We start from the raw sequence: 17,896 nt of genomic DNA, 5'->3' as shown, positions 1-17,896 counted from the left end.
TGAAGCGTAAGTTTAGAGAGCTCGGAAAAGTTCTGAAAAGCAGGACCTCCAGGGTGGTTATCTCCGGTTTGCTTCCAGTTCCTCGTGCTGGCGAGAGCAGGAACAGGGAGATACAGGACCTGAATGTGTGGCTGAGGAACTGGTGCACGGGGCAGGGATTTAGATTCTTAGATCATTGGGATCTGTTTTGGAGTAACTGTACAAAAGGGACGGATTGCATCTTAACAGGTGGGGGACCAGCATTCTGGCAGGCAGGTTTGCCACTGCTACACGGGTGGTTTTAAACTAAGGGGGGGGGGGGGGCAAATGGGATAGTGGAGGATGGAGTTAAAGAGAAAGGGAGTAAAGGGATAGTTAATGACCCCAGAACTAACGGGAAAGAAAGCTCACAAAGGGATAGGAGAGTATGGCCAAGTGTAATAGGGATCGATGTGAATGGTGAGATGCGTAAGGAATTAAAAGTATTGTATATGAATGCACGAAGTATAAGAAGTAAAGTAGATGAGCTTGAGGCTCAGTTAGAGGTTGGTAGATATGACATTGTGGGGATTACTGAGACGTGGCTGTAGGAGGATCGGGCCTGGGAACTTAATATTCAGATTAATACATCCTATAGAAAGGACAGGCAGGTGGGCAGAGGAGGGGGGATAGCTCTTCTGGTGAGGAATGGAATTCAGTCCCTTGCGAGGGAAGACATAGGGACTGACGAGGTAGTCACGGTGGATTGAGTTGAGGAATTGCAAAGACAAGAAGACACTAATTGGTGTTATTTACAGACCCCCAAATAGTATCCCGGATGTAGGGTGTAAGTTGCAGCAGGAGTTAAAACTGGCATGTAACAAAGGTAATGCCACTGTGGTGATGGGGGATTCCAATATGCAGGTAGACTGGGAAAATCAGGTTGGTTCAGGACCCCAAGAAAGAGATTTTGTAGAATGCCTCCGAGATGGATTCTTAGAGCAGCTTGTAATGGAGCCGACCAGAGAAAAGGCAATTCTGGATTTAGTGTTGTCCAATGAACCAGATATGATAAGAGAACTCGAGGTAAAGGAACCGTTTGGAGGTAGTGATCATTATATGATTCGTTTTAATCTGCAATTTGAGAAGGAGAAGGTTAAATCAGAAGTGTCAGTGATGCAGTTGAACAGAGGGTACTATGAATGCATGAGAGAGGAGCTGGCCAAGGTAGACTGGAAAGGGATCCTAGCAGGAATGACGGTGGAACAGCAATGGCAGGAATTTCTGGGCATAATCCGGAAGACGCAGGATTGTTTCATTCAAAAAAAGAAGAAAGATTCTAAGGGGAGTAGGAGGCAACCGTGGCTGACAAGAGAAGTTAGGGATAGGATAAAACTAAAAGAAAAGATGTATAACACAGCAAAGAGTAGCCGGAAGCCAGAGGATTGGGAAACTTTCATAGGACAACAGAACGAAACAAAATGGGCAATACGGGCTGAAAAGATGAAGTACGAGGGGAAGCTGGCCAGAAATATAAAGAAGGACAGTAAAAGCTTATTTAGATATGTTAAGGGAAAAAGAATAGCAAAGTCAAATGTGGGTCCCTTGAAGGCAGACACGGGTGAAATTATTATGGGGAACAAGGAAATGACAGAAGAGTTGAACAGGTACTTTGGATCTGTCTTCACTAAGGAAGACACAAACAATCTCCCAGAGGTACTGGAGGGCAGAGGATCTAAGGGGGTAGAGGAACTGAAATAAATTTTCATTAGGTGAGAAAAGGTATTGGGTAAGCTAATGGGACTGAAGGATGATAAATCCCCTGGGCCTGATGGTCTGCATCCCAGGGTCCTCAGGGAGGTGGCTCTATAAATAGTGGACACATTGGTGATCATTTTCCAATGTTCAATAGATTCAGGATCAGTTCCTGTGGATTGGAGGATAGCTAATGTTACCCCACTTTTCAAGAAGGAGCGAGAGAGAGAAAACGGGGAATTACAGACCAGTTAGCCTGACTTTGGTGGTGGGAAAGATGCTGGAGTCAATTATTAAAGAGGTAATAATGGGACATTTAGATAGCAGTAAAAAGATTAGTCCAAGTCAACATGGATTTATAAAAGGAAAATCATGCTTGCCTAAACTTCTGGAATTTTTTGAGGATGTGACAAGTAAAATGGACGAAGGGGAGCCAGTGGATGTAGTGTATCTAGACTTTCAGAAAGCTTTTGATAAGGTGCCGCACGGGAGACTGGTAACTAAAATTAGAGCACATGGTATTGGGGGTAGGGTGTTGACATGGATAGAAAATTGGTTGGCAGACAAGAAGCAAAGAGTAGGAGCGAACGGGTCCTTTTCAGAATGGCAGGCAGTGGCGAGTGGAGTGCCGCAAGGCTCGGTGTTGGGGCCGCAACTGTTTACCATATATATTAATGATTTGGAAGAGGGAATTAGGAGAAACACTAGCAAGTTTGCGGATGAACACAAAGCTGGGTGGCAGTGTGAACTGTGAAGAGGATGTTAGGAGGTTGCAGGGTGACCTGGACAGGTTGAGTGGGTGGGCAGATGTGTGGCAGATGCAATATAATATAGATAAATGTGAGGTTATCCACTTTGGTGGCAGAAACAAGGGGGCAGATTATAATCTCAATGGGGTTAGGTTAGGTAAGGGGGAGGTGCAGCGAGACCTGGATTTCTTTGTACACTGGTCGCTGAAAGTTGGTGTGCAGGTACAGCAGGCAGTGAAGAAAGCTAATGGAATGTTGTCCTTCATAACAAGAGGATTTCAGTATAGTAGTAAAGAGGTTCTTCTGCAGTTGTATAGGGCTCTGGTGAGACCACATCTGGAGTATTGCGTACAGTTTTGGTCTCCTAATTTGAGGAAGGACATCCTTGTGATTGAGGCAGTGCAGCGTCGGTTCACGAGATTGATCCCTGCGATGGCGGGACTGTCATATGAGGAAAGATTGAAAAGACTGGGCTTGTATTCACTGGAGTTTAGAAGGATGAGGGGGGTCTTATAGAAACGTATAAAATTATAAAAGGACTGGACAAGCTAGATACAGGAAAATTTTTCCCAATGTTGGGCGAGTCCAGAACCAGGGGCCACAGTCTTAGAATAAAGGGGAGGTCATTTAAGACTGAGGTGAGAAAAAACTTTTTCACTCAGAGAGTTTTGAATTTGTGTAATTCCCTGCCACAGAGGGTAGTGGAGGCCAAATTACTGGATGGATTTAAGAGAGAGTTAGATAGAGCTCTAGGGGCTAGTTGAATCAAGGGATATGGGGTGAAGGCAGGCACGGGTTATTGATTGGGGACGATCAGCCATGATCACAATGAATGGCGGTGCTGGCTCGAAGGGCCAATGGCCTCCTCCTGCACCTATTTTCTATGTTTTTATGAGTTAAAATGAGCATATAACAAACGTAATGCTACGGTGGTTATGGGAGATTTCAACATGCAGGTAGACTGTGAGAATCAGGTTCGTACTGGACCCCAAGAAAGGGAGTTTGTGGAATACCTCCGAGATGGATTCTTAGAGCAACTTGTACTGGAGCCTAACAGGGAGAAAGAAATTCTGGATTTAGTGTTGTGTAATGAACCGGATTTGATAAGGGAACTCGAGGTAAAGGAGCCATTAGGAGGTAGTGACCATAATATGACAAGTTGACAATAATCTGCAATTTGAGAGGGAGAAGTTAAAACCGGAACTGTCAATATTGCAGTATTACAAAGGGGACTATGGAGGCATCAGGGGGGGGGGGGGGGCTGCGGCATCACACTCACATTAAGCACCCCCCAAACACACAGGTGGGGGGAGGGGAGGTGAGAAGAGGGGAGGGAGGGAGAGGGGAGGGAGGGGAGAGGAGGAGGAGGAAATGGGACAGATTTGGGAGGGAAAGGAGAGCGGGGTAGGAGGTGAGAGAGGGGGATGGGGAGAGAGACGTGGGGGAGGGGAGGATGGGGAGGGAGGGGAGGATGGAGGGAGGGGGAGAGGTGTGGGGGGAGAGAGGGGAAAGAGTGGGGAGGGAGAGTGGAGGGGGTGGGGGAAGAGAAGTGGGAGAGTGGGGAGGGAGGAGGAGAGGGGTGGGGGAGTGATGGAAGACGGACAGAGGGGAAGGGGGTAGGGGGCGGAGGGAGAGAGGGAAGGGGGTGGGGGAGGGAGGATGGGGGGGAGGGAGGGGTAGAGAAGTGGAAGAGTGGGGAGGGAGGGGTAGGGGGAGTGGTGGAAGAGGAACAGAGGGGTAAGAGGAAGGGGTGGGGGAGAGAGGGAAAGGGAGGGGAAGAGAGAGGGGTGGGGGAGAGAGGGATGGGTGGGAGAGGGAGAGGGGTGAAGAGAGGGAAACATAGAAACATTGAAATTAAGTGGAGGAGTAGGCCATTCGGCCCGTTGAGCCTGCACCACCATTCAATATGATCATGGCTGATCATCCAACTCAGTATCCTGTACCTGCCTTCTCTCCATACCCCCGATCCCTTTAGCCACAAGGGCCACATCTAACTCCCTAAGTTCCGATTGGACATATGTGAGCATCGGGCATTGTGACATCACACGTTGGAACGTTCACCAGGGGCTGGTGCTGCTTCTATGGGTGAGAAGCCAGTTTATTTTTGAAATATTGGGGGGGGGAAGGATTTGATTAAAAACGTGTACTTAAACACGACGAAATGTAATGAGGAGCGGATACTTAGAAAGAAAAGTGAAATCTCTACCGAAATGGAAAAGATGTCGGCGATTCTGCTTCTGGTTTCGGAGTTGCAGTGAATCAAAGGAAGAAATGCAGCCGGCAGCCGTACATGTAAATGGATCCATTCCGATTGGACATCTGCGAGCATTGGGCATTGTGATTGGACATCTGCGAGCATTGGGCATTGTGACATCACACGATGGAAACGAATCAAAAGGAAGAAAAGCAGCCGGACGGACGGCAGGCGACAGGCACACAGTTTTAGATAATAGATAGATAGATAGATAGATAGATAGATAGATAGATAGATAGATAGATAGATAGATAGATAGATAGATAGATAGATAGATAGATAGATAGATAGATATAGATAGTGCTCTTTTCAATGTTAAATTGCATCTGCCTCCAATACTAACTTTGGGGTGCATTCCAGATATCAATTGCTCTTTTCTCTCTCGTCATTTCCTCTTCTCTACCCACTCACCTTCATTCTATGTCTGGAAATATACACAAAATGATGTGGTAACTCAGCGGGTCAGACAGCATCTCTGGAGAATATGGATAGGTGATTAGTCTGAAGAAGGATCTTCCTTGATCAGTCTGAAGAAGGGTCTAGACCTGAAACGTCACCTTTCCGTGTTCTCCAGAGATGCTGTCTGACCTGCTGAGATAGTCCAACACTTTGTGTCTTTTTTCGTAAACCAGTAAGAATAGTTCCATATTTCTTCATTCGACGTCTCCTGATTCTTGAACCCACTGCTCATGAAAAATAGTTCCTTCTGTCTACACCCTTCATGGTGTAACATACTTCTACCAGATCTCTTCACTACTCCCTCTGCTCCAAGAAGAAGAGTAGTGAAGAAAAACACTGAAGAGAGGAAAAAGTGCAAAAGATTTGGATTGGAGGATAATCTCCACCGACCACGTCCATGTTAAAGAGTGCAAATGCTCCCATATCTTTGGTAAAATTTTCCCTCGTCTCTCCCAATCCTTTACATCTTTCCTAAAGCAGAGCTGAACACAATCTCTATATTACTAAAACTCTCATCTTGTTTGTTTGTTTGTTCCTGAAATACAGCCAAAACGGTACAGGACAGCGTGGCAATTTTAGGCCCACCTTACTCACCATTGCCCCGCGGTGTGCAGTCGCAAGTTTCGTTCAGATTGATGATATATTTTAAAAGTTATTGACTTTTTAAACTTTAATAAACCTGGCAGTCGTGCTCCCACTTGCCGGCCGCACCTGTGCAGTTGGGGGATAGTTGCCGTGGCGTTACAATGGGCACCCGTCAGCTGCGCCTGTGCAGTTGGGAGCTATGGGTGAGTGGTGGAATATTGCGTTGGTCTAGTACCCAATAAAGCTGAGAATTATGTGTTATTTTTAATCAGTTTCTCAACTTTCTCCACCACTTTCAATTAATATAGAACAGTTACATCACAGGTACAGACATTCGACCCACAATATTCATGCTGGACATGATGCTAAATTAAACAAATCTCCGCTGTCTGTATTAGATCCATATCCCTCCATTCTCAGCATTTCCATGTGCCTATCAAAAAGCCCCTTAAATGCCACTATCGTATCTGCCTCCACCACCACCCCACGCAACACATTTTAACCCCCCACAAATCTCGGTGTAAAATACGTGCCCTTCATATCTCCTTTAAATTTTGCCCATCTCACCTTAAAGCTATGCCCTCTAGTCTTTGACATTTCTACCATGGGAAATCGATTCTGTCTGTCTACCTCACACCACTTTGTATACTTTTATCAGGTTTCCCTTCAACCTCTGAGGTTCCAGAGAAAACAATCTAACTTTGTCCAATATTTCCTTACAGCTAAAACCCTCTAATCCAGGCAGTATTCTGGTAAAATTCTAAAACTTAACATTTGGTATTTTTAACGCAGGGATTGTTGGGTTCTTGATTAGTTAGTGAGTCAAAGGTTACAGGGAGGGCTGGAGAATGAAGTTGAGAGGGGTAAATAGATCAGCCATGAACGAACGGTGGAGTAGACTCGATGGGCCGAATGGCCTCATTCTGCTCCAAAGACTTACGGTCTTATTTATGTCTACTTTGAAAGAACTGGCAAATTACCTCCTCTGAAAGGAATAAAACAGATGTGTTACGAAGGGGGAATAAGTCTTGAGAAGGTTGTGAAGATGGCGGGTAAAGGACCAAATAATATGATACGATAGAACTTTATTTATCCCAGGAGGGTGATTGATCAGCCAACAATCATAAAAACACAAAATACATGAAATTAAAGTGATGAGTGGAAAGGCTTGGGGGATGTGCAGTTTGGGGGGGGGGAGTCAGTCTACCCCACGACAGAAGGGGGAGGAGTTCTAAAGTTTGAAAGCCACTGGGAAGAAGGATCTCCTGTGGCGTCCTGTCCTGCATCTTGGTAATTTGAAAATTTGGTTCCCAATCCCTAGTGATTTGTGGGTCTAGAGGCCAATATAGACTGACGTGTAGGCTGACTTAATTATATAGATTGTCTGAAGAAAGTTCCCGACCCAAAACGTTGTCAGTGTATTTCCATCCCTGATTGCTGCCTGATCCGCTGAGTTCCTCCAGAGGTTTGTTTTGTGATCAAGAGGTCTATCCACGCCAGTCCCAATCACCCATGTTTGGCACACATCCATCCAAACCTTTTTTATCCATGTATCTGGTATTAAATGTCAGCTCATGAACGGTTCTCTGCCAGAGGAAGTTGTATAGCCTGGTACAATTGCAATGCTTAAAATACATTTGGACATGTCCATCATGGGTACTGACCTGGCCCCCCCCATCGTAAACATCTACAGGAGGCATTGCCTCAAAAAGGAGCCACCCCACCCTGGCCATGCTCTCATTTCACTCCCGCCATCGGGAAGAAAGTATAGAAGTCTGAAAACTGTAACCGTTCCTGTCCAGGTTCAGGAACAGTTTCTTAGACTATTGAAAGCTACAAACTCCAACTGTGCTCTGAACTACCATGATTGCACTAGGGACTTCGGCCTATGTTTAAACTTCTTATTTTATCTTTGTTTATAACATCATCTATCAAGTACTGTGTTTAAAAACCTGTTGCGTGCTGCAAGCAAGAATTTGATTGTCCCCTTTCTGAAGGAGGGTTCCGACACGAACCGTCACCCATTCCTTTTCTTCAAAGATGTTGTCTGATCCGCTGAGTTACTCCAGCATTTTGTGTCTATCTTTGCTATAAACCAGCAACTGCAGTTTCTTCCGACGCTTTGTTCCCTTTCCATACATCTAAACTAGTACTAAAACTCTCATCTTGTCCTCTTCCAGTTTGCTTTATTTTTTAATTTGCGCAAAAAGGTACCCTATGTTACTAGGATTTTTTTCACCACATTACTCACCGTTCTCCTCTGCTCCAAGTGCACCAAGTTTTGTTCCGATCGGTGGAGTATTATAAAAATTATGGTTTAAAAATTCGTGAGCAGCAGATTGGTCTTCTCGCCTGTCAGTCACCATGAAGGTAACGCCCCTTCCGGCACCCACTGTAAATCACAGCTGCGAGGAGAATAAAACCCCGGAGGCAGGGCTGAATCCACAAGCCGTGCTGATTGAGTCCACAAGCCGTGCTGAGTGAACCCAAAAAGTGGAGTCGGGGAAGACACTGTGAGGAGTCGGGGAAGCCGCTGAGTGGAGCCGGGGAAGCCGCTGAGTGGAGCCGGGGAAGCCGCTGAGTGGAGCCGGGAGGTGCTGTGTGGTGCCGTGGCCGATGGCCATTGAGCGGAGTCCTCCCCCCCCTCATCCCCCACACATCCCCTTTACACCTCCCCCCTTCCCCCCACACCACCCCATCCTCCCACACCACCTCATCCTCCCACACCACCCCCTCTCCCACACCATGGTTGAATATTGCATTGGGGAATGGGTTGCATTGGGGGACCAGGACTCCCGTGTGACTGGGACCCAATGGGTCCCACTTAGTCTAGCATGAAAATAGAACTCCTGACTCGACTCTTGAACAGAAAAGGTTTATAAGAACATTGGATTAATACAGGCAGATGGGGTTGGCTTATGCGGACATCTTTGTCGGTATGGACGAGTTGGTCCAGAAGGCCTGTTTACATGCTGTATAGTTCATTGTTTTAGGAACAAAATTAGGCCATTAGTTTAGTTTAGTTTAGTTTAGAGATATAGCGTGGAAACACGCCCTTCGGTTCACCGAGTCCGGACTGACCAGTGATCCCCATACACTAGCACTGCACACGGTACCCGGACGGGCTGTCGATGGACGAGAAGCCGAAGCCAAGAAGTGGAAGCCAAGATACCGAAAGTACATCACGCCGAAAAGCCAAGATACCGAAAGTACATCACGCCGAAAGGACACAAAGCCAAAAGTGCACCACGCCAAAAGGATATGAACCCGAACGGACACCACGCCGTAGAGACAAGATGCAAAACGGACATGACGTCAAAAAGCCGCCGAACGGACATCAACTGAGCGAGCCAGCGAGTAGCGGCTTTGGACTGAGTGGCTTTGGCAGGCAGAACGACGCACAAGTCCTCACGGACACGCACAAACACAGGAGCATGCGCACAATCTCACAGACACTCACGCTCTCACAGACACGCACACACTCTCACGGACACACGCACACTTTCACGGACACGCGCACACTCACAGACGCGCACACTCTCACAGACACGCGCACACTCACAGGGACACGCGCACACACTCACGGACATGCGCACACTCACACGGACACGCGCACACTCTCACGGACACGCGCACACTCACAGGGACATTCGTACACTCTCACGGATACACATGCACTCTCACGGACACGCACACACTCACAGGGACACGCTCACAATCATGAACACGCGCACACTCACAAGAATACGCGCATACTCACAGAGACATGCGTGCACTCACACGGACATGCGCACACTCTCACTCTCACGTGCACACTCACAGGGACACGTGCACATTCAAAGGGACATGCGCACACTCACAGGGACATGTGCACACACACACCAACACGCGCACACTCACAGGGACACGCGCACACTCACAGGGACACGAGCGCACTCACAGGGACATGCGCACGTACTCAGACTCTCACGAACACACTCACAGGGACATGCGCACACTCTTACGGACACACGCACACTAACAGACACACACACACTCACAACGACACACGCACACTCACAGGGACACGCGCACACTCACACGGAAACATGCACTCACACGGACACACGCAGTCACACGGAAACATGAACACTCACACGGACACACGCACTTTCATGGACACGTGCACACAGATACACGCATAATTACACGGCCACGCGCACACTCTCACGGACACACACACACTCGGGACACGTGCACACTCACGGACACAGGCGCACATCCTCAGGGGCGCACGCGCACACTCTCACGGGCACGCGCACACTCTCACGGGCACGCGCACACTCTCATGGACATGCACACTCACAAAGACACACGCACACTCTCACGGACACATGCACACTCGCATGGACACAAGCACACACTCACACGGACACGCGCACATTCTCACGGACACACTCACACTGACACGCGTACAGTCACACGGACACGCACACACTCTCACGGACACACACACACTCTGGACACACGCACACTCACACATACACGCACACTCACAGGGACACACGCACACTCACAAAGACACGCGCACATTCACACGGACACACTCACACGGACACGCCCACACTCTCACGGACACACGCACACTCACAGGGACACACGCACACTCACAGGGACACACGCACTCACAAAGACACGCGCACACTCACACGGACACGCCCACACTCCCACGCACACTCACACGGACACGCGCACTCACACGGACACACGCACTCTCACGGACACACACACACTTTGGACACGCGCACACTCACACAGACACAAAGCGAGTAGCGGCTTTGGACTGAGTGGCTTTGGCAGGCAGAACGACGCACAAGTCCTCACGGACACGCACAAACACAGGAGCATGCGCACAATCTCACAGACACTCACGCTCTCACAGACACGCACACACTCTCACGGACACACGCACACTTTCACGGACACGCGCACACTCACAGACGCGCACACTCTCACAGACACGCGCACACTCACAGGGACACGCGCACACACTCACGGACATGCGCACACTCACACGGACACGCGCACACTCTCACGGACACGCGCACACTCACAGGGACATTCGTACACTCTCACGGATACACATGCACACTCTCACGGACACGCACACACTCACAGGGACACGCTCACAATCATGAACACGCGCACACTCACAAGAATACGCGCATACTCACAGAGACATGCGTGCACTCACACGGACATGCGCACACTCTCACTCTCACGTGCACACTCACAGGGACACGTGCACATTCAAAGGGACATGCGCACACTCACAGGGACATGTGCACACACACACCAACACGCGCACACTCACAGGGACACGCGCACACTCACAGGGACACGAGCGCACTCACAGGGACATGCGCACGTACTCAGACTCTCACGAACACACTCACAGGGACATGCGCACACTCTTACGGACACACGCACACTAACAGACACACACACACTCACAACGACACACGCACACTCACAGGGACACGCGCACACTCACACGGAAACATGCACTCACACGGACACACGCAGTCACACGGAAACATGAACACTCACACGGACACACGCACTTTCATGGACACGTGCACACAGATACACGCATAATTACACGGCCACGCGCACACTCTCACGGACACACACACACTCGGGACACGTGCACACTCACGGACACAGGCGCACATCCTCAGGGGCGCACGCGCACACTCTCACGGGCACGCGCACACTCTCACGGGCACGCGCACACTCTCATGGACATGCACACTCACAAAGACACACGCACACTCTCACGGACACATGCACACTCGCATGGACACATGCACACACTCACACGGACACGCGCACATTCTCACGGACACACTCACACTGACACGCGTACAGTCACACGGACACGCACACACTCTCACGGACACACACACACTCTGGACACACGCACACTCACACATACACGCACACTCACAGGGACACACGCACACTCACAAAGACACGCGCACATTCACACGGACACACTCACACGGACACGCCCACACTCTCACGGACACACGCACACTCACAGGGACACACGCACACTCACAGGGACACACGCACTCACAAAGACACGCGCACACTCACACGGACACGCCCACACTCCCACGCACACTCACACGGACACGCGCACTCACACGGACACACGCACTCTCACGGACACACACACACTGTGGACACGCGCACACTCACACAGACACACGCACACTCACAGGGACACACGCACACACTCACGGACATGCGCACACTCACACGGACACGCGCACACTCTCACGGACACGCGCACACTCACAGGGACATTCGTACACTCTCACGGATACACATGCACACTCTCACGGACACGCACACACTCACAGGGACATGCTCACACTCATGAACACGCGCACACTCACAAGAATACGCGCATACTCACAGAGACATGTGTGCACTCACACGGACATGCGCACACTCTCACTCTCACGTGCACACTCACAGGGACACGTGCACATTCAAAGGGACATGCGCACACTCACAGGGACATGTGCACACACACACCAACACGCGCACACTCACAGGGACACGCGCACACTCACAGGGACACGAGCGCACTCACAGGGACATGCGCACGTACTAGACTCTCACGAACACACTCACAGGGACATGCGCACACTCTTACGGACACACGCACAATAACAGAGACACACACACACTCACAACGACACACGCACACTCACAGGGACACGCGCACACTCACACGGAAACATGCACTCACACGGACACACGCACAGTCACACGGAAACATGAACACTCACACGGACACACGCACTTTCATGGACACGTGCACACAGATACACGCATAATTACACGGCCACGCGCACACTCTCACGGACACACACACACTCGGGACACGTGCACACTCACGGACACAGGCGCACATCCTCAGGGGCGCACGCGCTCACTCTCACGGGCACGCGCACACTCTCACGGGCACGCGCACACTCTCATGGACATGCACACTCACAAAGACACACGCACTCTCACGGACACATGCACACTCGCACGGACACATGCACACACTCACACGGACACGCGCACATTCTCACGGACACACTCACACTGACACGCGTACAGTCACACGGACACGCACACACTCTCACGGACACACACACACTCTGGACACACGCACACTCACACAGACACGCACACTCACAGGGACACACGCACACTCACAAAGACACGCGCACATTCACACGGACACACTCACACGGACACGCCCACACTCTCACGGACACACGCACACTCACAAAGACACGCGCACACTCACACGGACACGCCCACACTCTCACGGACACACGCACACTCACACGGACACGCGCACTCACACGGACACACGCACTCTCACGGACACACACACACTGTGGACACGCGCACACTCACACAGACACACGCCACTCACAGGGACACACGCACGCACTCACGGACATGCGCACACTCACGGACACGCGCACACTCACACGCCACTCACAGGGACACACGCACACTCACACACACTCTCACGGACACTCACAGGGACACACACACACTCACAGGGACACACGCACTCACGGACACACACACACTCTGGACACGCGCACACTCACACAGACACACACACACTCACAGGGACACACACACTCACAGGGACACACACACTCTCACAGACACACACACTCACGGACACACACACACTCACAGGGACACACGCACTCTCACAGACACACACACTCACAGACACACGCACACTCACAGGGACACACACTCTCACGGACACACGCACACTCACAGACACACACACACTCACAGACACACGCACACTCACAGACACACGCACACTCACAGACACACGCACACTCACGGACACACGCACACTCACGGACACACGCACACTCACAGACACACGCACACTCACAGACACACGCACACTCACGGACACACGCACACTCACGGACACACGCACACTCACGGACACACGCACACTCACGGACACACGCACTCTCACGGACACACGCACACTCACCGACACACGCACACTCACGGACACACGCACTCTCACGGACACACGCACACTCACGGACACACGCACACTCACAGACACACGCACACTCACGGACACACACACACACACTCACGGACACACGCACACTCACTGACACACGCACTCTCACAGACACACACTCACAGACACACGCACACTCACAGACACATGCACACTCACGGACACGCACACTCACGGACACACACACTCACGGACACACGCACACTCACGGACACACACACACTCACGGACACACGCACACTCACGGACACACGCACTCTCACGGACACACGCACACTCACCGACACACGCACACTCACGGACACACGCACTCTCACGGACACACGCACACTCACGGACACACGCACACTCACGGACACACGCACACTCACAGACACACGCACACTCACGGACACACACTCACGGACACACGCACACTCACAGACACACGCACTCTCACGGACACACGCACACTCACCGACACACGCACACTCACGGACACACGCACTCTCACGGACACACGCACACTCACAGACACACGCACACTCACAGACACACGCACACTCACGGACACACACACACACACTCACGGACACACGCACACTCACAGACACACGCACTCTCACAGACACACACTCACAGACACACGCACACTCACAGACACACGCACACTCACGGACACACACACTCACGGACACACGCACACTCACGGACACACACACACTCACGGACACACGCACACTCACGGACACACGCACTCTCACGGACACACGCACACTCACGGACACACACACACTCACGGACACACGCACACTCACGGACACACGCACTCTCACGGACACACGCACACTCACCGACACACGCACACTCACGGACACACGCACTCTCACGGACACACGCACACTCACCGACACACGCACACTCACGGACACACGCACTCTCACGGACACACGCACACTCACAGACACACGCACACTCACGGACACACGCACACTCACGGACACACGCACACTCACGGACACACGCACACTCACGGACACACGCACACTCACGGACACACGCACACTCACGGACACACGCACACTCACGGACACACGCACACTCACAGACACACGCACACTCACGGACACACGCACACTCACAGACACACGCACACTCACAGACACACACACTCACGGACACACACACTCACGGACACACACACTCACGGACACACGCACACTCACACTCACGGACACACGCACACTCACGGACACACGCACACTCACAGACACACGCACACTCACGGACACACGCACACTCACGGACACACGCACACTCACGGACACACGCACACTCACAGACACACGCACACTCACAGACACACACACTCACGGACACACACACTCACGGACACACACACACTCACGGACACACACACACTCACGGACACACACACACTCACGGACACACACACACTCACGGACACACACACACTCACGGACACACACACACTCACGGACACACACACACTCACGGACACACACACTCACGGACACACACACACTCACAGACACACACACACTCTCACAGACACACACACTCACGGACACACACACACTCACGGACACACACACACTCTCACAGACACACACACACACTCTCACAGGGACACGCGCACTCTCAGAAACATAGGCTGCTCAGGGACACGCGCACGCTCCCCACGCCCACGCACACGCGCACGGCCACGAGCCCGGCGTGAGCGGACGGGGGAGGGACGGACGGGAGGAGCTGGAGGCGGCGGCGCTGCTAGCCGTGGGCTGGGCTGGGCTGGGCTGGAGAACATGGCGGCGGCGGTGGAGGGACAGCAGCGGCAGCGGCAGCAGCAGCAGCAACGGGCCGGGACCGGGACCACGGCCACTGTGGGCCGGTGTTGCTGGATGAGGAGGAGGATGAGGATGCCGGGTGTAGCGGTGCTGGTCGCGGTGCTGGGGCTGGTGCTGGTGCCGGGGGCGCTGTGTGGGCCCGCGGGCCCGGGCAAGGAGTGCGACAAACCGTGTGTTCACGGCAGCTGCAGCGCGACCACCGGCCAGTGCGTGTGTCCGGCCGGGTGGGTGGGAGAGTCGTGTCAGCACTGCGGCGGCAGGTTCAGGTCAGTGGCCGGGCCCAGGGGACAGTCTGGCCGGGATAGCCGGCCTCCATCACAAGGCTGGCGACGGCATCTGGGGGTCCGGGTTCAAGTCAGTGGCTGGGGGTCTGGGTCTGGGGTCCAGGTCTCCATGGGCTGGGGTCTGGGGTCCAGGTCTCCATGGGCTGGGTCTGGGGTCCAGGCCTCCATGGGCTGGGTCTGGGGTCCAGGTCTCCATGGGTTGGGGTCCAGGTCTCCATGGTCTGGGTCTGGGGTCCAGGTCTCCATGGGTCTGGGGTCCAGGTATCCATGGGCTGGGTCTGGGGTCCAGGTCTCCATGGGCTGGGGTTGGGGTCCAGGTCTCCATGGGCTGGGTCTGGGGTCCAGGTCTCCATGGGTTGGGGTCCAGGTCTCCATGGTCTGGGTCTGGGGTCCAGGTCTCCATGGGTCTGGGGTCCAGGTATCCATGGGCTGGGTCTGGGGTCCAGGTCTCATGGGCTGGGTCTGGGGTCCAGGTCTCCATGGGCTGGGTCTGGGGTCCAGGTCTCCATGGGTCTGGGGTCCAGGTATCCATGGGCTGGGTCTGGGGTCCAGGTCTCATGGGCTGGGTCTGGGGTCCAGGTCTCCATGGGCTGGGTCTGGGGTCCAGGTCTCCATGGTCTGGGGTCTCTGCCTCCATGTGTTGGGGTCCAGGTCTCCATGGGCTGGGGTCTGGGGTCCAGGCCTCCATGGGCTGGGTCTGGGGTCCCGGTCTCCATGGGCTGGGGTCTGGGGTCCCGGTCTCCATGGGCTGGGGTCTGGGGAGAAGTTCCAGAGGAGGCTTCTGAGAATTATCCCGGGTATGACTGGGTTAACGTATGTGGAGCGTTTGATGGCTCTGGGCCTATATATGCTGGATATATGCTGGATTTTAGAAGGATGAGGGATGGGGAAATCTCATTGAAACCTACTGAATAATGAAAGGCTTAAATAGAGTGGATGTGTAGGTGATATTTCCAGTAATGGGAGAGTCTAGGACTGGAGGGCACAGCCTCAGAATAAAAGGATGTTCTTTTGAGATGAGGAATTTCTATACCCAGAGGATGGTGATTCTGTGGAATTCATTGCCACACACAGCTGTGGAGGCCAATTCACAGATGGCACAATGGGCTAAGTGTTCGGCTGGCAACCGGAAGGTAGCTGGTTCGAATCCCGCTTGGAGTGCATACTGTCGTTGTGTTCTTGGGCAAGTCACTTCACCCACCTTTGCCTGTGTGTGTCCTTGGGCAAGACACTTCACCCACCTTTGCCTGTGTGTGTGGATGTAATTATGTGAAGCACTTTGGGGTCAATGCAAGTTGACTAAAAATGTGCTATATAAATAAAGAAATTTAAATTTAATTTAATTCATTGGGTATTTTTAAGGTGGAGATTAATAGGTTCTGACGAAGGGGTTGGAGCCGAAACGTCACCCATTCCTTCTCTCCAGAGATGCTGCCTGAGTTACTCCAGCTTTTTGTGTCTATCTTTGGTTTAAACCAGCATCTGTAGTTCCTTCTTACAGATTAATAGGTTCTTGATTAGTAAAGGCATCAAAGGAGAAGCCAGGAGAATGGGGTTGAGAGGGTAAGATAGATCGGCCGTTATTGAATGGCGGAGCAGGCTCGATGGGCCAAATGGCTTAATTCTGCTATGTCTTATCTAAGATTGAAGAAAGACTTCGAATGAGAAAGTGGAAGAGAGAATGGCAGATAGAATTTAAGTAATGCGTGCAAAGTTTGCATTTTGGGAAGTTAAACCATGGCAGGACCTGGCAACACATAGATGGGGTAGTGAAGAAAACATTTGGGACGCTTTCCTTCATTGGTCAGGTCACTGTGTATAAGTCAGGAGTTTTGTCTGATTAAGATTTTAGACCATAGAGATACAGCACGGAGACAGGC

General features: G+C 51.9%; 1 protein-coding gene across 2 annotated transcripts in view; it reads left to right on the top strand.

Moving 5' to 3' along the window:
* Positions 1 to 15,670: 15,670 nt before the first annotated feature.
* atrn (attractin) overlaps positions 15,671 to 17,896 on the top strand; it is a 358,557-nt gene continuing 356,331 nt past the window's right edge. The window contains exon 1 of one of the 2 annotated variants that reach the window (XM_033035556.1): positions 15,671 to 15,998. In XM_033035556.1, the coding sequence (XP_032891447.1) occupies positions 15,691 to 15,998 (308 nt within the window). In that variant the 5' untranslated portion in view covers positions 15,671 to 15,690. The remainder of the gene's footprint in view (positions 15,999 to 17,896) is intronic. The other variant, XM_033035562.1, reaches the window with a different exon arrangement.

This window comes from Amblyraja radiata, chromosome 1, assembly GCF_010909765.2.
Source record: "Amblyraja radiata isolate CabotCenter1 chromosome 1, sAmbRad1.1.pri, whole genome shotgun sequence".
Lineage (NCBI taxonomy): Eukaryota > Metazoa > Chordata > Chondrichthyes > Rajiformes > Rajidae > Amblyraja > Amblyraja radiata.
The sequence above is the reverse complement of the archived record's forward strand: the minus strand, read 5'-3'. Positions and strand labels throughout refer to the sequence as shown.